At 38.7% G+C, this 24,869-nt stretch overlaps 1 protein-coding gene across 5 annotated transcripts in view; it reads left to right on the forward strand.

The window, feature by feature from the left end:
* Positions 1–1,485: 1,485 nt before the first annotated feature.
* The window catches only part of ZNF25 (zinc finger protein 25), a 28,506-nt gene continuing 5,122 nt past the window's right edge, over positions 1,486–24,869 (forward strand). The window contains exons 1-5 of one of the 5 annotated variants that reach the window (XM_006164510.3): positions 13,786–14,027; positions 20,950–21,063; positions 21,817–21,914; positions 24,397–24,523; positions 24,821–24,868. In XM_006164510.3, the coding sequence (XP_006164572.1) occupies positions 24,490–24,523; positions 24,821–24,868 (82 nt within the window). In that variant the 5' untranslated portion in view covers positions 13,786–14,027; positions 20,950–21,063; positions 21,817–21,914; positions 24,397–24,489. Of the gene's footprint in view, positions 1,538–13,784; positions 14,028–15,470; positions 16,378–20,949; positions 21,064–21,816; positions 21,915–24,396; positions 24,524–24,820; position 24,869 lie in introns of those variants that run through there. The other 4 variants (XM_006164509.3, XM_006164506.2, XM_014582512.2 and 1 more) reach the window with 4 other exon arrangements.

Here is a 24,869-nt window from a genome sequence, read left to right on the forward strand (position 1 = left end):
AAGCACCTTATAGCAAAAATCTCTTTTTTTTTAAAAAAAAAAAGAGTGATTAATATCTAATGAAAGAAATTTCAAAGCAGAAATAGAAGGAGCTATCTGGTTGCTTTTAGCAGCTTACAGTGAATTAAAATGACAAATGATGGCTAAACATAGAATTGATAATGAAAAGGTAAACTGTCAACTATATATTGACATTTCTTTCCTCACATCCTCTCTTTCTGGAGGCAGCTTCTGGCCAGAGATAACCCCATAGGAACTTGACTCTTCCCTCTCCTTTAAAGAGTGGTCCTCAGTCAACACCAGGTCCAGAGGAATTCAAATGCCCATGTAGACATCACAAGACCACGCTTAAAGAATATATTTTATTGATACTGTTGATAGATAAGTAACCTTACAGTAATCAATGTAATCTTCAAACACTCTAGACAAAAATAAAAAACAATCCAGGTACTGAGAGAAAGTCTACCTGACCCCCCCCCCCCCCCCCATGATTAACAGGATTGCTTTGATCTAACTTCCTTTGATTGGTATACTGCACAGGTGCAGTTCTTTCATGACCAGCCACCATTGGTACATCCTATAAGCTGAATAAACTTATGTCTCTCTCATCTGAACCTCTGGGTAACTTCTTTGAAATACATAAACATTATCTACAAGTCTTCCTCAGATTTGAGTCTTCCATAGTACAGAAACCAAGGAGGGAAAAAAAAAAAATAGGAAAATTTGCAGCCTTGCCTTGCAGTAAGGACTAAAAGAGCATTTCCAGGACAAAAAAAGTAAAGTTAAAGCCCATTAATCAGTTATCACTAAAAGATGAGCAAGCACAGAAGGTGTTAAATTATTTTGGCCTTAATAGCCACTGTACTCTCACTTGGATTCCTATGAATAAACTAAAACCATACATATTAATCTGTTTCCTGAACTAGTTGCTCAGTTGGGGACAATCACACTAGCCACACTTCAGTCAATCACAGAAAGCCCATCTTTTAGAATGTTCATGCAGCCTACCATCCAGCTTTAACTAATCCAATTATTTATCTACCTCATTCCCTCACTTGCATTTTTGTATGTCACTTTCCCTTTCCAGACCTTAAATACTGTATGACCACAAGGCTACTAGGGTTGCTCAAAAGCCACTTGCCTGACTTGAATCACCCTTTCTTCAAACTCTGTTAAAGTTTCATTTGTTAAGCCAGCAGGTGGCGCAGCTGTTAGGTTGCTGGACTGGCACATGATCAACTGTGGGTTGAGTCCTGGACCTGGCAGCTTGCTTTCTCGTTCGCGCTCGCACTTGCTCGCGCTCTCTCTCTCATGAGCACATGTGCCCTATACCAAGTTTTTAAATGATAATAAATAAAACTGAATAAATAATTTTAAATAAATTTTATTTGTTTAAAATTTTGTTTTTACAGCTTGGAAATCAGAAGTGGGATGCAAAGCAAAGCTCCTGTGACCCCCAAGAACACCAGGTAACCAGGCACAGTACTCGAGAGCTGACTGTGCTCACTGCTCTCTTGTTAGTGAATGGAGGTAGTAGGTAAGTTTTCTGTCAGATTCTAAGCTCCATTAAATAGTGTTCTGAACTCTCCAAGTTTGTTTGAACAATATTTAGACTGGATTTGGTTCGATTAGAGGCCTCAGGTCTGGGGTACATATTTTTATTTTCTTTTTTGGAGAGGTTTTTGCTATAGGGTGCGTGTGCTCGCCAGAAAGACAGAGAGACAGAAAGTAAGAAATCACCCCCCCAGGGGGGATGGCACACCACAATTCCTTCCCCTCCATTCTCCTCTCGGGATCTTGGGCACACACACACACACACACATACACACACACACATTTGGTGTGAGTTTAAGCCGCCGGGTCCGGGACTCGAGCCGTGCGGTGCCCGGGCCTCGAGCCGTGGTCGACTACATGGGAGTCCAGCGACAGCCATTACACTAACTGCTGGTCTCATTCTGGGGTACATATTTCTGATAATGATTTGTCTCAATCTAGAGGGTCTGGGACTCCACCTCTGGAACTCCAGCTAATTTCATGTATAGTAATTATGGGCTCAGAATGTGTGCATCTTTAAATAAAAGGGTTAACTTTACTAGCGAGAATTTGGAATTAAGATGGCCACATGGGTAAGTTTTAATTTGAACAAAATTGTTTACTTACAGGACATATTAGAAAAAAGAAAATGAAAAAAAAAAAACACAAAAACAGTTGGATATTTTTCTTTAATTGGTATGTGGTGGCAACTAGGGCTAAATAAATCAAAAACTGGCTCCTTAAAGGTCCTAAATGGACTCTGTCCTAAACTTAGTAGTTTGATTAAAAATATAACTCGGACTGGGAGATTACCAAATGGCTGAACTAGTTGCCCTGGCTGAACATTTTGAGCGAACCCTAGACCAGGAAAAAACTCAAAAAGCTAATAAGCGTATGTCTCTCCAATTATAACAGTTACAAGGACCAAGACTAAAGGGACCCCCTCATTCTTATTTTAAATAACAAACAAGAGGTCCGAGAACTAGAAATTCTTTACCCAAAAATGTCTGCCATCATTGCAAACAATCAAGCCACTGGAAAAGGGATTATCCCCCCCAAATCAGTCCATCAGCAATTCCCCTTCCCTTTAGGTCAGACTGTTTCACTACTAACAGGAGCCAAGAGATCTTAACTCTCATGGTAATAAACACTGACAAGACTCTAAGAGATTCTATGGTATGTTGCTCCCCATAATTTCCTAAAATTAACATAGGGAAACTGAAGTAAAATACACGGGGGATCTTGTACAATCCTGGTGGATATCAGAATCACCTTAACTACTCTAAACTCCACTTTCATAGACCAACAAATCCTTTGAAGTAAAAAGGTAATTTCAGTGGTGGAGGTTTCAAATCTAGTTCAAGAGGTTCCCATATCCAGGGCCATTTTAAAAAAAAAAACATACTTTATCATGTGACATTGCTCCAGTAAATTTGCTAGAGCAAGACTTACTTTCAAAGTTAAAAGGACATACAAGATTTTCCTCAGAGGGAAATATAATTCCAGAATTTTCTGATTCCCCAGATCCAAAATCATTATGCTCTCTACAGGCAGAAATTAATAAAACTGAAACATAGGCCTATGATAACCCAGACATTTCTTTCTTTTTTTGGGGGGAGAAGAGGTTTTTGCTATGGGGTATGTGCACTCGCCAGAAAGACAGAGAGAGACAGAAAGCAAGAAATCACCCGCCAGGGGGGATGGCCATGCCATGATCCCTTCTCCTCCATTCTCCTCTCAGGATCTTGGGCGCACACACATGCACGCATGACTGGTGTGAGTTTAAGCCACCGGGGCTAGGACTCAAACCGTGGTTGACTACATGGGAGTCCAGCAACATAGCCATTACGCTAACTGCTGGTCCCATGATAAAATTTCTAAAATACCTGAATATTGGTGGGCCTCTTCTTCTAGAGAGAATAAAAGTGTAGCACCTATAAAAGTCCAAATAGATCAGTCTAAACTGTTACCTAAATTCCCCCAATATTATCCTTTAAAATATGAAGCAATTCAAGAGCTCTTGCCAATTATAGAAGATTTAATTAAACAAGGGTTTATAATCTCATATACCAGCCCTTGTAACACTTCAGTCCTACCAGTTAAAAAAATCAAATGGATGAGGATAGCAATTTATTCAGGATTCCTGAGTCCTTAGAGCTTCCATTGTTAAAAATTGCACTCCACACCTCATCGTGGAATAGACCAGATGATTCAAAAAATATTGGTGGAAGGACTGCTCCAAAATTGCTTAAATAGTTTACAACCAATGTTTGGTTTGCCAAACCCATAACTCTGGAAAACAATAAAAATGTCAAGTGGCACAATTCCACCACGTAATAAACCATCCAAACATTTACAAACAGACTTCATTCAGCTGCCACCTTCAATGGAGTATTAGTATGTTCTTGTAGTTATCTGCATGTTTTCTGGTTGCGCAGAGGCCTCCCCATGTAAGAAACCTGATGCTATGGCAATAACTAAGAAATTATTATAAAATGTATTTCCTTTATGGGACACACCTAAAAAAAAAAAAAACTCTAGTGATAGAGGAACTCATTTTACTGGACAAATTATAAAGCAGTTAAATAAAGTGCCACATACATGATGGCACTATCATTGTCCCTGTCACCCTCAGTCTTCTAAAAGAATTAAAAGAACAAATGACATTTGGACCAGCAGATGGCATAGTGATTACATCGCTGGACTCTCACATACCTGACAGCAGTTTGAGTCTCAGACCCAGTGACTTGAAAATCATGCCAGGTGTGTGTATGCACCTGGCCAAGATCCCAGGAGGAGAATTAGAAGAAGAGATGGTGGGGTGGCCATCCCCCCAGGGGTGTGATTTCTCACTTTCCCTCTTGCACAGTCTTTCAGTCTCTCTCTCTTTGGTGAGCACACATGCCCTAAGTTTAGTATTGAACAAAACTGAATGTTGTACCTATCTCTCTCCTGACTTTAATACTATAAAAAGTTTAATTAAAAAGGTGACTGATACTGCTGCTTCCTTAGACTTGGCCACCAGATATATTAGTAAAGTCTCTCAAGAAAGAAGATCAGATTATGTGTTTACAAGTACAACTAATAGTTTACAGGCATCCTAAATGGAGATGGCAGGCTTGGGTTTTTCAAGGTTTCCTTTTTTTTTTTTTTTCCTTTTTATTTATTTTTTTTTAATATATAGATGTCTTCTTTTTAAAAATAATTAATTTTTAATTTATTATTGTTATTTCATTTTTCTCCTCACATTTTATTGATTCACAACATACTTTAAAAATAAGAACGAAGCTAGAATCTAATGACAAGTGCCCTGTAATTTTCTTCTGAAACTTTTTTTAATTAATTAATTTACATTCATTCCCTGAGCATTGGCACAGCATACAAAATGTGATTTCCCATCCAGAATATACTACATAGTGGCTTAATCATACATGTTATTGTCAATAATTTTCCATTTCTAGTTTCATACGTATGTATATATGTATGTATGTATGTATTACCCCTATTTCTCACCCTCTGCCATATCCCACCCTCCTCCCACACTATCTCAGGTGTCTACAGCTGTTTTCCATTCCTTTTTTCCCCATGTTTTATTGATTTACAAAATTTCTTAATAATCTGACTACTTTCAACAGCAAGTTCAGCTGGTATATACATATCTGTGGATACATGTTTGACTTTAGGTGTGAAACTCTGAGTAGAATGAATATAAGGTAGCACCTGACTGATGCTATATAGCTTATTACAGTCATTAAATAGATATTTTTTACTATTTTTTTTAATTTTAAGAAAAGCAGTTTTAGCTTTAATAAATCAAAGAAATGCTAAGGAACTTTTCTTAAAGTCAGGAAACAGGTTAGGATTCTGTTCAAATAGTAGGTACATGAACCTATTAGCAGCTCAAAACAGGACAAAAATCCTTAAAACTGGAAAACAAAGCCTAGAAGAAAATCAACAATATCTTAGTCAAAAGTCATAAAATATTATTTCACTAATTCAGTCTCATGTACTTAATCTATCTTCTGTTGTGGTTCGATCTACCAGATTAAATTCTGAAATATTCAAATCCAGATTTGTCCCTACAATTAAATTGGCCATTTTCTTAGATTCTGAACTCTCATTTCTGTGTATCTGTATTTAATTTTCCTGGTATAGCACTCCCTTGAGAAGTTGGAGATCTGGTCTACTGTTGGTAAATTCTTTCAGGTTTTGTGTATCTGTGAATATTCTTGTCTTTTCTTCCCATATGAAGCATAATCTTGCTGGGTACAGAATTCTTGGTTGAAATTGCTTTTCCCTTAACACTTTGAATATATTTTCCCATTCTTTCCTCGCTCGCATTGTTTCTGATGAGAGGTCTGCTGTTAGCCAGATGGGATATCCTTTGTAAGTAACTTGACGTTTCTCTCTTGCCAATCTCAGAATCTTGTCTTTATCTGTGGTTTTGGTCAATCTGGCTATAATGTTCTGAAGATTTTGGGGGGTTGATTCTATTTGGGGTCCTTTGTATTTCTTGGGTCTGGATCTTTGAATGCCTCTCTAGGTTTGGAAAGGTTTCTTCCAGGATTTCATGGAATAGATTATCAATGCCCTTATTAGTTTCTTTGCCTTCTGGGATACCAATTATCTGGATGTTTGGACATTTGATGGTATCTAGTATTTCTCATATATGATTCTCATTTTGGGGGGCAATTTTCTCAGTCTTCATGGTGGATTTTTTAGGCCAGTGATTCTATCTTCTATGTCTGAGATTCAATTTTCCGTATGATCTAGTTTGCTTTTAATACTTTCAAGGGAGGTTTTGACTGTATTATAACCTTCATCTCTAACAGGACCATTTGATTTCTTTTTTATAGTGTGTATTTCCTCTTTTAGATCTTGCAAGAATTTCCTTGCCTCCTGGAACTCATCAGCTCCTTTCTCCTGCCTCTTCTGAAGTTCATTGTCTCTCTTCTCCTCCATCTCTGTCACCTTTGTCATTATGAATATTCTAAATTTTTCATCAGACATTTCCATGAGTTTAATTGTACTGTCTGAGAATGAAAAGGAGTTATTTTTTGGTTTTTTTTTTTTTTTTTTGGAGGAGAGGAATTTTCTTGCTTTCCCATATTTCTTGTGACCCTGTAGTGATTTCTAGTCATCTGATAGAAAATGCATTACTTCCTAATTCTTAAGAACAATCTGAGCGTTCAGAGGCATGCAGGAGGAGGTGATCTACAATCTCTCTTCCATTCCATTTTCATTCTTTGTGCATCAGATTCAGTGAAAATAGAGGAATATTCTGACTCTAATCGTATGCAGACGTTTGAAGGTGTTCCCTTGGACCTATCTAAACACTTAGAGCATAGAGGCTGAGCAGCCAATGAATAAAGATAAAGAATTAGAGAAGATGAAACAAGAAGAAAAAATAAAATAAAAAAGGAGAAAAAAATAAATTAAAAAAATAGATTTTAATTTTAAAAGCAAAAAATGAAAACTGTGCAGTGCTCATCATGTACTGCACAAAATTGAATTTCACAGCTGAAGTTCAATATCCATTTTAGGATGGGCCTGGCCTGGGTTTGTGTCTTTCCTAAATAGAATGTGGAAAAGGAACAATTAACACGATAAAGCAGGGGCCTGAGAGCCCAGAGAATACTTAACCTTAAAAAAAATTTTTTTTAATTAAAAGTCACAAAGAGACAAAGTGTAACAGAGAGAGACGGAGAGATATGTAGAAATGGCATAGGTAGCCCTACCACTAGAAATGAATCTGGAGTAAGAAGTCTCAGCAGAAAGTCTCAGCATCTTCGTTTTTGGTCAGGAAAATCAAATTTCACAGCTGACATTCAGTATCCATCTCAGGATCTGTTATTTTAATTTTTGCTATAGGGGATGTGTGCTTGCCAGAGAAAGAAAGCGAGAAAGCAAGTCGCCAGGTCTGGGATTCAAACTACAGTCAGTCGTGGGAATCCAGAGCCTTAACCATTATGCCATCCACGGGGCCCTTTCAAGGTTTTTTCATCTTTGTAGCTCTCCTGGTAAGCCACCAGGCTATTATGATTTGCGTTACTAGACTAAGAACATAGATAAAGACCTCTTTAAATCAGACCTTTTTACAGAAAACTATGGTCCTTAATTATCATCACATTCCATACAATGATAAAGACTAACTAGTCTCAAATACCGTTAAATTGCCTACACTGCCTGAACCTTAACCTGTTTAATTTGGTTCAGTTTGTTTCATAGAAACTTTTGTTACCGATTACAATTTAATCATCACATTAGTTCCCCTGGTGCACTATATCCTTTCAAGTCTTAAATGTCTTGTACACAGCCATCCATTGAATAATAAATAGTCTTGCTTCAGTAAGTAAAAACACAAAAAAAGAACTGTTGAACTTGTGTGACATCATATTCAACTTGTCTGACACTGGGACTTGTAAATTCCATGCCGGAAACAAGAAAAAAAAAAAAAAACTGTGATTTCTACACTGAGAGCAAAAACAAACAAACAAAATACCACTTATGATGGTAACAGAGAGTGGGGGCAATGCCCTAAGTTTTAGCCAACCTCTCAAACTGAGAGGCTGATAAAAAGAGAGGAAATTGTTAAATAAAATTCTTTTGGCCTAACACTTGGGTTCCCATGGATAAATCAAAACTGTACCTTAGTCTTTCTTGAACTAGTTGTTACAGCCAATCACACTAGACATATACAATTCAATCATAAAAAGCCCACCTTTCGGATTGTTTGTATAGCCTAACATCCAGCTTTAACCAATACAATTATTTCTTTACCTCATTCCCTCACTTGGTTTTTTTTGAAAGTCACTTTCCTTTTCCTGCACATATCACTTTCCCTTTCCAATCTTAAATACTGTGTGACCACAAGGCTACCTGGAGAGGCTTGGAAGCCATCTAGAAAACTACTCTATTCAAATTGCACCCTGTTCAAATAAACTTAAAATGTTGTTTGTCTAAAATTTTGTCTTTACAAGGGGATTCAAGTGTTCATTGTCAAGACAATAAGAGAGAGGCATTGACTTCCATCTCCAGACTCCTGGCCTAAGGGACACTGAGGCAGGGCCCCCTGCCCCAGCTCCAGCCCCAGCACCCCCAAGCTCAGAGACCTTTATCTCTGTCACCCAGGTAGGCTTTTCTTTTTCTTCTCTTCTTCTTTCATTTGTAAATTCCACAATTCTCCTTACCACACAGGAACGCCCTTAGCTCTACAGCAACCCCACTTCCATCTCCAGACTCCTGGCAAAATCCGCGCAACTTTTTCTTTAATCTCCTTCTTACTTTCTTCCCGCTCATTTGGTCCTCACTTTCTCTTCCTCCATCCTTCTGGACAGTCTAGACAGGTCTAGAATCATAGATCTGAAATATGCTAGTTCTGTGGGACTCTCTGGGATCCTCCCTTTCACTGAACCACCTGCAAAAAAGGAGATAGTTTTCTTCAGACACCTGAATAGAATACTCCTCCTCGGACCACATATGCTATACACAACAGAAGAGAGACTTCAGCAGTGTTCAGTCCACGAAAAAAGGGAAACTCACTTGCTCCTAGTCAAAGAAACATTTTCCTAAAAGATATTCCAAAGTGAATACATCTCCCAATGGCTAGAAGTAGAAGAAGAGCCTCAGGTCTGAATAAACCAGGAAATATGTCTCCATCAAAAGAACACAGTGACTCCCTTCCATTTCTTGAAAAAACAGAGGACGTTACCAAAATGTCAGACAAAGAATTTAGGACATTCATGGTCACCAAATTCTATGAGTTGGAACAGAAAAGAGGCAAGGAACTCAGGAGATTAGGAAGTCCTTCCAAGATATGAAAGAAGAAATGGACATGCTAAGAAAGAATCAAATGGAACTATTAGAGATGAAGTCAGCAATACAGGAAATCAAAAACTCTCTCGAAAGTATTAAAAGTCAATTAGATAATGCTGAAAATCAAATTTCTGATGTAGAAGATAAAACTTCTGACCTAGAGAAAATCACCAAAAAGATTTAAAAAAATAACAACAACAACAAAAATAAAAACCCAAGGATAACATACGAGAAATACTAGATTCCATTAGACACCCTAACATCCGAATAATTGGTATCCCAGAAGATGAAGAAACTAATAAGGGCATGGAAAAATCTATTCCATTAAATCCTGGAAGAAAATTTCCCAAGTCTAGAGAGGCACTCAAACATTCAGACCCAAGAAATACAAAGGACCCCAAATAGAATCAGCCCAAGAATATCTTCCCCAAGGCACATCATAGCCAAACTGGCAAAGACCACAGATAAAGACAAGATACTAAAACTGGCAAGAGAGAAACAACAAGCGCTTTACAAAGATCACCCCATCAGGATAACACCAGACTGTTCAACGGAAACAATGCTAGCAAGGAAAGAATGGGGAGATGTATTGAAAGTGTTAACAGAGAAACAATTTCAACCAAGATTATTATATCCTGCAAGATTATCCTTCATATGGGGAAAAAAAAAAGCTCCAAGTCTTCTCAGACAAACGAAACCTGAAAGAATTTGCCAACACCAGACCAGCTCTTTAAGAAACTCTGAAGAAAGTACTGTTCCAGGAAAACTAAAGAATAAAGAGCCAGAAACAAAGGAATAAAAGGGAACTTTCAGTCTATGCATGTCTTTATCCATGAGGTGGGTTTCCTGTAGGCAAGAGATAGAGGATTTCTGTTATATTATCCATTTGGCTAGTCTGTGTCTCTTGATTGGAGAATTTAATCCATTAACATTCAGTGTTATTATTGATGTTACCGGACCTGTCCCAACGTTTAAGTTGGCCATTGTCTATGTTCACACTTTTTCTCTCTCTCTGGTCAAATTAAAAATAATAATAATAATAATGATGATGATAAATAAAATTAAACAAGTAATTCTTAAAATAAAATAATAAAAAAAGAACAACTCAAGCCAGGCACATGTGTATGCATGCCCAAAATCCCAACAGGTGACTGGAGGAGAAGGGATTATGGCATGGCCATTCTCCCTCGGGGCTGATTTCCCACTTTCTGTCTCTCTGTCTCTCTCTGTCTCTCTATGTCTCTCCAGCAAGCACACACGCCCTGTAGCAAAAATCTCTCTCAAAAAAAAAAAATCTAATGTCTGCCCTCTTGAGTTTTGGAATTGTGTGGCATCTGCTAGTCCCTTCTTACACAGTAGAAATTCTATCCTATGCCTAGCTTGCCACTGTATTTTAGAAGCATGTAATTTGTTTTTACTTCACAGGCTCAAAGTTAAAAGGAAATTATCTTGAGTCTCAGATTATGAACTTTGGATTTTTTGATACTGAAATGATAGTGAAAAGAATTAAGACTATTGGGATAATTTTGTATACATAAATTTGGGGGGGGCAGGGTCAATCGTTTGAATATGATCCCCCCGAATTCATGTGTTAAGATTTGGTTGTGACAGGACTAGGAGCGTAAAAATTTAATCCAACTATGGTGTGGAACGTGGGTCCTTTAGGAGATTAGGAATAAAGTCAACAGGGTGGGGCCACCAGGATTTATTTCCTGGTAGATTTATAAAGAGAGAGAATGAGACAGAGACACATACACTTAGATATGTGTGTTCATATGCTGCTTTATCTTTCCATGTGACCCATCAGAAAGAAGACTCTCACCAGCTGTCATTCCTGGACCTCAGGTCTCCAAACCATGAACTGAATAAACCTCCATTCTTATAAATCACCCAGTTTCAAGGATTTTCTGTTATTAGCAACAGAATAAACTAGAACAGCAACCCTAATTACCAAATAAATTATGTCCACCAAGTGGCATTTTCTAGTCCTTTCTTGAGGATAACTTATCTTTTCTCTTGAGATCATGTAATAGGATTGTACCCGCCTAGCTATAGGAAAATGTGGTATTTTCTTCTGTCTTGCAATGGAATGTCTATGATGCTCATCACAGTCAGGTTTAATGTTTATTCAATAACAAAACTGTTTTATTATTTTCTTCATCTGAAGATTTTCTGGGTTGGCAAGAGACTTTAATATATATATATATATTATTTCATAATTGTTACATCAATGGACTCCCACATAGTTGACCACAGTTTGAGTCCTGGACCTGGTGCCTTAAATCTCATACCGGACACATGTGCATGCCCACCAAAAATTCCGAGAGGAGAATGAAGAAGGGATTGCAGCGTGGCCATTCCACCTGGGGAGGGGGGGGTTGATTTATTGTTTTCTGTCTCTCTGTCTCCAGCAAGCACACACGCCTTATAGTAAAAATCTCTCTCTCTCAAAAAGAAAGATATATATGTGTGTGTATATATACATGTGTATATGCGTGTGTATATATACACACACATAGATTACATATATAGATCTCAGATCTTTAAAATTTAATTTTATCAAGACCAGCATTTGGCATAATGGCTGTGTCGCTAGACTCCCATATAGTCAAACATGGTTCAAGTCCTGGACCTGGTGGCTTAAACTCACCCCCCGCCGAAAGGAGAATGGAGGAGAAGAGATTCCATCCCTGGGGGGGTGGGGGGGATGATTTCTCACTTTCTGTCTCTCTGTCTCTCTCTCTCTCTGTCTTTCTGGAGAGCACACGTACCCTATAGCAAAACCCTCTCCAAAAATAATAATAATAATTTTATCATGAAAGGATAGTATTTTTGTAATTATTTTTAATGGAAATGCATTCCTATTGTTGACAGAGTAAAATGATGTCATAACGTTATTGACCAAGAAATATATAAAACTCATACCCTGTATATATTCCTTAGTGAAATGGTAGTCGCAATATACTACACACAACTAGGATAAAATTGTGTAAAATTCTGAACAGAATATACACCTAACATTAAGTATTTTTTTTCTTTTAAGAAGTAGTACGTGACACTTGTCTTCTGCTTTAGCTTGTCCATATTTTCTAGTTTATTACATGTTTCATGGACCATCTGCACAATTTTGAAAGCTGGCATTCCTAAGATGAAGTCAGACATTACGTGCTTTGAACACACTCCCATACTTAATTCCAAGTGCTTAAACAACCCACGGCATTCATCGCACCACCTGCCCAGGCTGTCCTCGGTTCCCGGCTCGCGGCTCCGGGCTCTCGTCCCCGGGGGCAGCCGCCGTCACAGCAGCACTCTCCCCTCCCTGCGTGGCACGCCGCGCCGTGGCGCCGCCGAGGCTTCTGGGAAGTGCACGCGCAGGGGCCGAGTTCTGCGCGTGCGCCGTCGGCCCCGACTCACTGTCAGTTCTCGCCCCGGGAGGCAGTGGGCGCGCAGCCTCCTGGTCTCCGCGGAGCCGCAGAGGGCGGGGCTGGGCACGTGGGGCCGGCGGCGGCCTGGGGAGAGGCCCGGGAGCGGGCTGCGGGCGGGGGCCGCCGCGGAGGCCGAGTGTCGCCTGCGCGTCCTTCCCCGGGAGCTGTGTGTTTGCGACCCGCCTCGGGGGGCGTCCTGAGGGAGCCTGGGGCGACAGGGACCGCGGAGAGGGACGCCCGAGGGAGCGGCCTGTGCGGCGCGAAGCCCTGGCCCGCCTCTTGGCCTGGCGTCTGAGACTTCACTCGGGCTCTCGTCCCGCGCCGCGGACAGACGGACCGGGTCGTCTTGGTGGACACCGGTCCTCGGTCCTCCTCTGCTGACGGTGGCGATGACACTTAGGGCCCTTTGCATAGAAAGTGTGTAGGTCTCAATAAAAGGGAGCTGCCTTTTCAGTACAAAGGCTGTTGATTTGCTTGTTGCCTTATCTGATCATCACAACCGTTCTTGAGATTGGTGTTAACCATTTTAATTAATGAGCAGGCTAAAGGTTTAGAAAGAAATTGGCTAACCCATTATTCTCAGGTGGGATTTAAATTCTCACTTGTTTTACTCTGTAATTCATGCTCTTTCCCACACTCAAGTCCCGGGTCTTGACTTGTAGTCAATCACAGCGGTAGACTCTTACCGCCACCAGAATAGAAACCCAATGTTAGCAGGTAGTGTTCTGTTTTCAAAAATTCTTGGGGCTTCCTTAGAACTCTTGAAGCAAAAGGTTACCTAGTATCCTCCAACCTGTCTCTCTACATTGAAACCACAATTTGAGCTCTCAATTTTAGATTTTACTAGATAATGTGGGAATACTGTCTAATCCTATCTAAGCTAGTCTCTAAAGAGAAGAAATAGGACACACTTTTTTAAAAAAATGAAAACAGTTCCTCCATGCTCAGTATTATGATGCTGAGATCATAATGCCTCAGATTAGCTGGTAGTATATGGGTTTATTAACTGGGCATTATGTAATCACCAGGCTGGCTGAAAGTAGTTTCTTTGCTTTTGAAAAGGATCTGAGGTTATGGCATCCAGATGTCTTTTGCTACATATGTGGAGTGCATATTTGGGAGTTACAGTGCCAAACTATGATTTTAGAGCTAGATTTGTGGGACCAGCAGATGGCGTAATGGTTATATCGCTGGATGCCCACATGGTCAACTGCAGTGTAAGCCCCAGACTCTGTGGTTTAAACATCATACCAGGTGCGTATGTGGGTGTGCCCAAGATCCTGAGAGAAGGGATTGTAACATGGTCAACCCCTCTGTGTGGGGGGGTTGTGATTTCTCACTTTCTGTCAATTTCTCCAGTGAGTGCACATGCCATATAGCAAAAATCTCTCTTTAAAAGATAAAAATAAAGGCTAGATTTTTATGTCACTGTTACATTAGATGGTCATGTCAGAGTTTGTCAAGATGTGATTAAATTTTACCCTAGGCCCAGCCCAAGTTTTAAGAGGATAGTTAATTCCAGGGTACAGTCTAGATTTGTAATTCTGGTTAAAGACTTACAGTATCAGATGAAAGGTTATTCAACATTATCTAATTCCTCTTCATCTGAAGGTAATAGACACTTAAAACACTAAATTTATTAGTAGCAGAGTCTATGGTAAAACCGAAGTTTCCAGGGTCACTATATCATATTTAGTCAAAACAAAGTTTTAGAGAAGGGTTTTTTGTTTGTTTTGGTGTGAGAAATTGTACTTCAGGGAGAAGAAAAGTGATATTTTAGGAACTTTGAAAAGACTTTCTAGGGGCTAACAGGTGGTATAGTGGTTAAGGCCCTGGACTCCCACATGGACAACTGCAGTTCGAGGCCTAGACCTGGTGACTTGAAACTCATGCAAGGCACATGCACATGTGTCCCCAAAATCCCAAGAGGAGAATGGAGGAGAAGAGATTTTGACCTGCCCCCCCCGGGGGGGGGTGTGATTTCTCACTTTCTATGTTTCTCTCTGTCTCTCTGATGAGTGCACACACCCTATAGCAAAAATCTTTCTCAAAAACAAAAAGAGTGAAAGGACTCATTTTGTGGGGTTTATAATATTAATAGGAAACATGGTTATGACATGTAACTTAAACCCATTTGGGGTATTAATAAATATATCTCTTCAACATCATTTTTTATGCCTGTATAGGGTTCCTCTTTTAAAACTATTCTTCTATTATTTGGTGTTTAGCATTTCAGTTCTGAAGACCAGGTCTTTTCAGCATGAGCAGCCACCTGCTCTCCTTGCTTTGCCTATTGCAATAAAGCTGTACTCCTTTCCTTCATTACATCTGTGCCTACAGTTTGGTTTGTAGTGCTTGAGCAAGTGAACCTGATTTGAGTTCGGTAACAGTTTATTAGCAAGCCACTATGGGACAAAGTCCTGTGTGGGCTTCTCACCCAAGGTTCAGTGGCCCTTGGCCAGTGACCACCCATGGAACTCATCCTGCAACTTCCTGAGCACCTTGTCTCAGGGACAGTCTTAGGTGACTGGGTGGTGACCAAGTGTCATTGACTCACAGCAATTTCAGTTTTGTGGTGAAGGACATAGGCATTGTATTGGATTTGATAAATGGTAGGTTGCGGGGCTGGCATATGATGATATCAAGTTCTGTCTTTCCCTGTAAATATTTTATTTCTGTTTTGGCAGAGCATTTGTTTGGTGGGCTTTTCTCCATTTGGCTAAGCATCCCTTTAGACACTTGGTTTCTGCTTCAACAGAATGTTTGTGCAGTGCGATCTCCCCCTTTAGTTACAGGGACAAGAAGCCCTAAGAGGACATTTGGAAATTTGGTAACCTGTACATTTGATTTTTTAAGTTTTGTTTGTAGGACAAGATAACATTCTGGGTGATCAAGAGAGAGCTATATTCAATCTTGCAGCCCCTAGGGTGTATTTTGCTGAATTAAGAACTTTTAGCTATGATTCTAAGGAAATGAAAAAAATAAATAACTCTTATTGTAACACTATCTAGCCCCAGTGATTCCTAGGATCCAGGGAACAATGACCAAGGAAAGGGTATTTAAATTAGGTGAATATTTTCCGATTAGAATTGTTTTGTGGGAAAAATAAAAGTAACATGCTTAGTATTTTATTAATAGTTAGAGGGTCTACAGGCACAGAAGTAACTTGTTTGTGTCAATTTATATCAGTAAAGTTAACAAATCTAAGTAGTCTTTTCTGATGCTACGCCTCTGCCTTTTCTTGAAATGGGGAAAAAGAGATTAGAACTATGACACCTAGCCCAGAAAGGGAAGGGTTCCATTTTTTCCCCTCACCCATTCCTAACATAACTCTGGACCTCATTTGCCCTTCAGAGTATACAACTTCCAGTGGTTTGGCCTTTCTTGGAGGAGCAATTTGTGAGGTTCCCATGTGCATTGGTAGACATTAAATGTCTGCGTGCCTTTTCCTTTACTGATATGCCTCTTCGGTCAGTGGTTTTCAGTGAACCTCAGGGCGATTTCCTTGGTCCCTATAGATTTGTCGTGGTGAGCAGGGTAAACCAAAGCTCTTCTGGAAATCACAGTCAAGAGAATTCAGGACCTGACAAGTGAGCAAAAATGGGTAAGAACTTCTTACCAGTTGGACTCCTGCTCTCTGTGCAATTCAGTTGAGTAGACAGTAAAAATCACTTGTTTTGTTTCTCTTCCAAGTTAAGATTAATGGGAGAGGAGCTGGTAGGTGCCCTGGTGGCTAAGGTGCTGGACTCCCAAATGGCCCACTGTGGTTCAAATCCAAGACCTGGCAGCATGCTTTCTTACTTTCCCTTTCTCTCTCTCTCTCTGTCTCTCTGTCTCTGTCTCTTTTCAGTCATGTTAAAATAATAATAATAAATAAAATTAAATAATTCTTCAAAATTAAAAGTTAATGGGAGAAGGATTTGTATGAAATAGTCTTGTCTGGGTATAGTAACCACATTGTTTTTCTGGTGTGAATACTCACTGTCTGTTTTTTTCTCTGCCTAGAAATGATTCCTATTTCTGTGTCATGTCCTCATGAGAGCAGAACACTGGCCTAGAACTTTGTTAAAGCTCTGAACCCACAGGCTGACAAATTTTGCAATTCTTATCAGACCAGTAGCTATCTGGACAAACCTGGCTGTGGGTTTCCAAAACAAATTGGATGAACCTTTTCTGTCTTATACCTTTGAGAGCTTGAACTGTGACCAAATGGGAATTCTCTCTCAGTCCCTGCCATTTCAGGGTGTGATTTTAAGGTGGCTAGCTTGAGAAGACCATGAACGCAAGCCATGTAAGATTTCTCAGAGTGCACTTTTTATACCAAATGTGTCAAGCTGTCAGTAGTTGGTCTTGGGACCAGCAGTTAGCATAATGGCTATGTCACTGGACTCTCATGTAGTTGACTGTGGTTCGCGTCCAGACCCGGTGGCTTAAAACTCATGCCAGGCACTTGTGCGTGTGTGCCCAAGATCCCGAGAGGAGAATGGAGGAGAAGGGATTGCTGCATGGCCATCCCTTCCTGGGGGGTGATTTCTCGCTTTCTATTTCTCTGTCTCTCTCTGTCTGTCTGGTGAGCGCACGCACCCTATGGCAAAAACCTCTCAAAAAAAAAAATATATATATATAGTTGGTCTTAATAAGGACTCTCATCCATAAGGGGTTTTGTTTTCAACTCTTTGTTGACTGCTTAGTGATAGGAATTCTTTGTGGAAACAGGGCCTTTTGCTTCCTTAGTCCTTTTGTGGGAGCAAATTTGGGTGGATGGCTGGGGAAGACATTCCCTATTCTATGTCCCCTTAGGGAAAGTCTCTGCTCTTCATGAAGAGGCTTTATGAATTAGGTCAGTATTGTTATTAAAATAAGTAAACCTTTGGAGAGTCTTCAGGGTACCTTCTGTTAGTAATCCTCTTCTCTCCTATAAGCAACTTCTGTTGTCTCCATCTAGCAGGTGCACAGGGCCTTGGGCCTTACATGGAGATGGCCAACCAATTTTGGGATCCCAGAGTATGAACAGACTAAACATGGGTTTTTGCTCATGTGTCACTCACAAGGCTTTTCTATTGCTTGCCTATCTTTGGGAATAATCTGAGTCTTGTTTAGTTCAGATTTAAATTTTGTTTTCTGTTTAGAACATGATAAAAGTGTGTACGTGCATATGTGAATGTATGTACATTTGTGGACATTTAGACTTACCTGTAGGATTGAGGGGCAATTGAAACTATTCAGAAAGAAAGAAACCTGTTTATTGAACTGAAAACATCAAACAGATATCAAAACCTATTCAGGCTACCCATTTTTTAAGTTTCTTTTTTCTCTTAAATCCTGTTTTCATAGCCATGTTTCAATCAACTGAATCCTTCTCCTTGAATGTCCTGCTAACTGCAATTATCTCTTCAGGACTTGTTCTTTATGTATTTTTCTCAGGTCTGGAGTGCTGCACTCTTTTGCATTAAACTCATTTATCACTTCAGCTGTTGGGGTATCAAAAGTTACTTTTAGGGACCAGCAGTTAGCGTAATGGCTATGTCACTGGATTCCCATGTAGCTGACCGTGGTTTGAGTCCCAGACCCAGTGGCTTAAACTCACACCGGGCGCACGTGTGTGTGTGTGTGTGTGTGTGTGCCCAAGATCCCGAGAGGAGAATGGAAGAGAAGGGAGTGCAGCGTGGCCATCCCCCCGGGAGATGATTTCTCACTTTCTGTCTCCCTGTCTCTCTCTTTCTGGTGAGCGCACGTGCCCTATAGCAAAAACCTCTCAAAAAAAAAAAAGTTACTTTTATACAGTGAGTGGACATTCAGTCTTTGGTTGTATGCCAATTACTGTATGAAATTGATGTTCTTTACTTTTTATTCTTTAACATTGCTTTTATTTAGAAAAAGTCTCAAATCTCTGACTCATTCAGGCAAACTGACAGTAAATGACAATTTATACTACAGAGTGAAGTACCTGGCTAAATTAGTCAAGGAATTCTTTTTCTTTTCTTTTTTTTTTTGGGGGGGGGAGGTTTTTGCTATAGGGCGCGTGGGCTCGCCGGAAAGACAAAGAGACAGAAAGTGAGAAATCACCCCCCAGGGGGATGGCCACACCACAATCCCTTCTCCTCCATTTTCCTCTCAATATCTTGGGCATGCACGTATGCCCACCCGGTGTGAGTTTAAGCCACAAAGTCCAGGACTCAAACCAAGGTCAACTACATGGGAGTCCAGTGACATAGCCATTACGCTAATTGTTAGTCCCCAAGTTAGTCAAGAAATTCTAAGAGACAAAGCTTTCTATTTGAGTGTACTTGGTAACTAGTTCTAGGCCATCTGCATACTTAGTAAAATCTTATGAGAAATTTCTATAATTTTATGTTTCCCTGGTATCCATTTTGGTCAGCATTCTTTATTTGTGTCTTTAAGATGCAAATTCCTTACCCTGCCTTCTCGGGAATTAGATAGAAGTCTTTAGCTTATATGTGACATATAAACCAACTTATTCCATGTACAGAGATAAAGTTTGAATCAAACTGTCCTTTCAATCTGATGAGTTTTACTGTCTCATTGCTAAAATTCTAAAGTAAAAGCTAAAATTCTTTGTATTATATATGTGTACACATATACGTATTATCTTGTGTTTACATGTATGTGTGTATATATGTGTGTGTGTATATATGTGTGTGTGTGTATATATATATATATATATATAATATATTGATTTAAATGCACTCTCATAGATTAGAATAGGCTCAAACGTGGGCCCAGCAGATGGCATGGCAGTTAAGGTGCGGGACACTCCCATATGGCCGACTACAGTTCAAACCCTGGACCTGGTGGTTTGCTTTCTCACTTTCTCTCTCTCTTTCTCTTTGTGTCTCTCTCTGGTCAAATTAAAATAAGTGAATGAATAAATAAAATAAAATAATTTTTTAAAAAGAAAAAAAAAGAATAGGCTCAAATGCTATTCAAGCTCACTTGACATGGGTGAAATCTTTGATGAAGCTGGTTTTAAATTGTTAAATATAAATTTAAAATGTCTTCAGAATTGTCAGCATATGACTCAAGGATCCAAATGGCCTCTGTCCTTTATGGTCATTCTGGGTGCCACATGGATACTTAGGGTATAGGAAAATTTGGGAAACATTGAGGAAAATCTCTGTGTCCAGTAATTCAGTCTTTAGATAAGATGAGACTAACTGATGTAGGGCTAGCTTGGTTTTACTTTTTTTTTTCCCAAAGGAAAATAGCTTAAATAACTAGCCTTGTTTTGAGCCACTCAAATAATAGTTATGAACAAGTGAATTCAATAAATGTAAATGGAGTAAAGGTTTGTAATTAAACTAGTAATCATTAAAAACATTTTCAAAACAGTTTAAATCTTAAAGTCATGATAAATTAAGTAATATTAATAAAACGCCTGAGTTATTTCTAAATATTGAAGCATTTATTAAGTGAAAGTTTAAGTCTGTGTACTTTGACATCTTGTTTCATATGATATAAAGAAGATAAATATAAATTGAATCTGTTAACAACTGTGTTGTAAAAAGTATTCCCAGATATTACAGAATGGATGTTACAATGATGACCAAAACTAGAAATTAGAAAAACAATTATATATCGGAAATATACAGGAAAAATTAAGATGTTTTTGATAAATAAAAAAATAGAAAAGAAAAATAATTCAGTTCCATTCTTTTACTCAATAAATAGACATGTAGTTTTGAAAATACCTAATGGGAAAGAAATGTTTAGATTCACCTACGGAGACAGCAGGTGACATAGTGGTTAAGGTGCCAAACTCCCAAGAGGCCAACTATTGTTCAATTCTTGGACATAGAAGCCTGAAATCAGGCCAGGTTCATGTGCATGAATGTGTGCCCAAACTCCCAGGAGGAGAATGGAGGAGAATGGATTATAGTGTAGCCATCTTCCCTGGGGATTGATTTCTCACTTTCGTTCTCACTCTGTCTCTATCTCTGGTAACCAAATATGGCAAAAAAGCTTAAAAAAACAAACAAACAAACAAAAACATATTCACCTAAAAAAATGTTCCAAGTTCATCAAGATTATATTAGAGTCACTGATAGACAGGTAAGTACTACTTCAGTATATTCCTTTCTGTCCCTTCTGATGGATCAAAGGGATATTTTCCCAAAAGTTCATATTTTACTAAAAATTGTATGGAAATTTCTCACAGATGATTCCTGGAGATTCAAGATAAAGTATTTTATGAAACCTGTCTTCAAACCTTCCCTGCTCTGACTTCATAGATTTTCTTTACCAAGACAAACAGAAAATGAACAAGTTCCAGGTGAGTCATTATTTAGCCCTTACTTTGTTTCATTATGTGTTTATGTATTTAATGAGTTTTATGAAAGAGAACTTATATTTTAAGCTATAAATGTGGAAATAGTTAAATCAGGAGTAAAACTGTTTGTATAAAACTGAAGTTCTCTAAAGTGTGATTTGCAGATTCCTGGGAGCCCCCAAGACTCTCTCAAGGTGTCCATGAAATCATAATTCCTAATACTAAGGTGCACGTTGCCTTTCGCTCTGTTGATATTTGCATTGATGATGTGAAAATAATGGTAAATAGATTGCTGTCTTTTTGGCATGAGTTAAGATAATTATACCAAGTTAATAATCATTATATTCCTTCACAAGTCACTCACAGTAAAACAAAAACAAAAATAAAACCCTACCACAGAACTTACAAAAAGATATCCTTAAAGAAACAGTACAGATTATTAACTTTATTCACTCTTGACCCCCATAGTACATAAATTTAGATGTTGAGATGTATTTATTGTTACACAAAATGTGTTTAAGTAACATGTCATAGCAATTTTTCCTATTAATATTGTAAACTCCATAAGATTTAGAAAATTCTTTCCAAGTTCTCAAAATGTCATGTTTCTTGTCCCTAAATTGCCATTTCTCAAAAAAAAAAAAAGAAACAGTTGTCTAAAACTTTGTTTTGACTTAAATGTGATATAGTGAACCTAGAGTTTACCTTCAGTTTTATCATAGGCTCTGCTATTAATAAATTTAATGATTGTCTAAGTTTCTATTACAACAGAAATTGGTCCCTTCACTGAGGCAACAATTAAGGCGGCAAAAACTAACAGAGAATCTGAGCTGGGTCACTCTTCCAACACTTAGGTAGGCCATGCCACCCCACCCCAACCCCTGCCCATGGAGCGATATATAGCAACTGAAAAAATGTTAATTCTCATCTTTGCTTTCTTCTTGTATTTTGTATGGCTATTGGGTAAGAGAGTAATAGAAATAGAAGAAAGAGTAGAATCCCTGAATAACAAAACAACAGTGAAAGAGAACCAAGAGAAAATGGTAGTCCCAAGAAACTGTCGTACATGAAAAAACTGAATCTACAGACTGAAAAGGTCTTCTTTGTGCCAGAGAGAATTGACTCAGAATGATAAATGCCATGAGAAACTCCAATAAAACTACTATACTTACTTAAAAGTAAAGAAAAAATAGTCATCTGAGTCTCAAGGGGAAACGTCCAAATTAGGTGTCAAGGGAAGAAAATAAAAGTGACATAATTTTTAGTAGTAGCATATAAACATGTTAAACAAGACCAGCGTTTTCAAAAAATTTAAGAGGAAAAGTATTAGCCTAGAATTTTTATCCAGCCAAGATATTCTTCAAGAGAAAAATACTGCATTTCAGATTCTATGGAACATAAACAAAGCAAGGATTAGAGGAAATCTTATAGTCTTAAATAGTTCTAATAGTTGAAATAATTTGGCATTATGACTCTAGCCACTATTGAACTATGCAGATACTGTAGTAGCTGTCTTCATTATTTCTGCCAGCGGTTATTAATTGATTAATTAAGTGCAAAATTGTGTTATACTTTTCTCCCCCAACAATGTTGCTTTGATGTAAATGTTTGTTGCTCAAATTTGTTTTTCCTTTTTGATATACCATTTGCCCCTTCTATTTTAGAACTTTTTTTTTCTTTTTTTTTTGGAGAGGTTTTTTTTTTTTTTTTTGCTATAGGGCGCGTGCGCTCGCCAGATAGCCAGAGAGAGACAGAGAGATAGAAAGCGAGCAATCACCCCCCCGCGGGATGGCCACGCCGCAATCCCTTCTCCTCCATTCTCCTCTCAGGATCTTGGGCACGTATGCACATGCTCCCGGCGTGAGTTTAAGCCACCGGGTCCAGGGCTCGAACCACAGTCGACTACGTGGGAGTCCAGCGACATAGCCTTTACGCTAACTGCTGGTCCCTATTTTAGAACTTTTTTTTAAAAAAACTAATCTACTCCTATAACTCCAGTGCTAATATCTCTCTCTTCCATGGCCCTTATTGTCTGTATTTACATTTAAAACATGAAGGTGTGAACATCCTAAAGATGGATAAGACTATCAAATGGTGTGAAATAATAGGGTAGCTATTCATACTTTTCTCTTATAAAAAATAAAAAAAAAAAAAACTTGGACCAGCTGATATTGTGGTGGTTAAGGCAGCTGGAACCCAGAAATCAACTGCACTGTTCAAACCCCAGAACCAGAGGCTTGAGAAACACACCAGGTACATGCATCTGCATGCCCAAAGTCCCAAGAGGAAAATAGAGAAGGGATTGTGGTGGGGCCATCTCCCCTGGGTGTGGCCATCTCCCCTGGGTGATTTCTCACTTTGTCTTTCTCTCTTTCTCTGTGTGTCTCTTTATGGTATGTCACATGCTAGATAACAAAACTAAAAATAAATAGCTTGTTAACTTTTAATAATCAGATTAATAAATGTAAATGATTGTAATATTAATAAACAGAAATTTATAAAATGTGTATGCAGAATATATTTTACTGATCCCAAAGACAAATTTAGAATTTTTCCTTTTTTTTCTTTTGAGAGGTTTATGTTATAGAGTATGTGCGCTCTCCAGAAAGATAGAGACAGAGAGACAGAAAGAGAGAAATCACCCCCCAGGGAGGATGGCCACGCTGCAATCCCTTCGCCTCCATTCTCCTCTCGGAATCTTGGGCACACACGCACACATGCCCAGTATGAGTTTAAGCCACCAGGTCTGGGACTCGAACCATGGTCGACTACATGAGAGTCCAGCGACACAGTCATTATGCCAACTGATGGTCCCAAGAATTTTTTAATTTTCTGTCAACTGACTTTACAACCTTCTAAATGATCTTTAAAAAAAAAAAAAAAGAATTATTTATTTATTTATTTATTTATTTTTTTTTTTTTTTAATTTGACCAGAGAGAGGGAAAGTGAGAAAGCAAGCTGCCAAGTCCAGGGCTCAAACTGCAGTCAGCCCTGTGGGAGTCCTGTGCCCTTAACTGCCACACCACCTGCTGACCCCATCTTCTAAATAATCTTGGTCCTATTCTCCATTCTTATTTCATATCAGACTGTTAATATGCATTTTCCTCAACTTGCCAATTCTCATGCATCTATGCCTTTGCCCGTTGTGTTTTCTTTATTCCTAAAGTCTATGTCAGTCACTTTGACCACCTAATAAAATTTAACATAATACAAAATGCAATTAATTACCTCCATTTGCGACCATCTTGTATCTGATACGTATTTTTTTCCTGTGTGCCCTTTCAATGATGCTTGAATTTAAATACTTCAGACTAAACTGAAATATATTATTCCAGGGATTAGTGACATTAGAGGATGTTATAGTGGAATTCACCAAGGAGGAGTGGAAATTACTAACCCCTGCTCAGAGGACCTTGTACCGAGATGTAATGCTGGAAAACTATGGTCACCTGGTCTCAGTGGGTGAGAAACACTTCTCTGTATAGAACTCCCAGTAGTCTGTGTGCTTTTTCCTACTGGCTGAAATATGTAAGGTCTTTACAGGGTTGAATGATAGTAACTTTGTTTTAGGGGTCAAGTTAATTAATCCATTTTGGTTACCAGAAAAAATATTTGTGCCCCTACTTCCCCAATGAGTGAATCTAAATGTACTAAGCCTAAGCATGATCACCTTGATTGTTCTGAAATTGGACTTCCTTATCCTTCAGTCTCTAAATTCCTAGCAGTTTGTGTCATTTTTCTTATCTTTTCCACTAATAGGTTATCGTGTGAATAAGTCAAACGTGGTCTTCAAGCTTAAGCAAGGGAA

This window comes from Tupaia chinensis, unplaced genomic scaffold (assembly GCF_000334495.1).
Source record: "Tupaia chinensis unplaced genomic scaffold, TupChi_1.0 Scaffold143636_1, whole genome shotgun sequence".
Taxonomy (NCBI): Eukaryota; Metazoa; Chordata; class Mammalia; order Scandentia; family Tupaiidae; genus Tupaia; species Tupaia belangeri.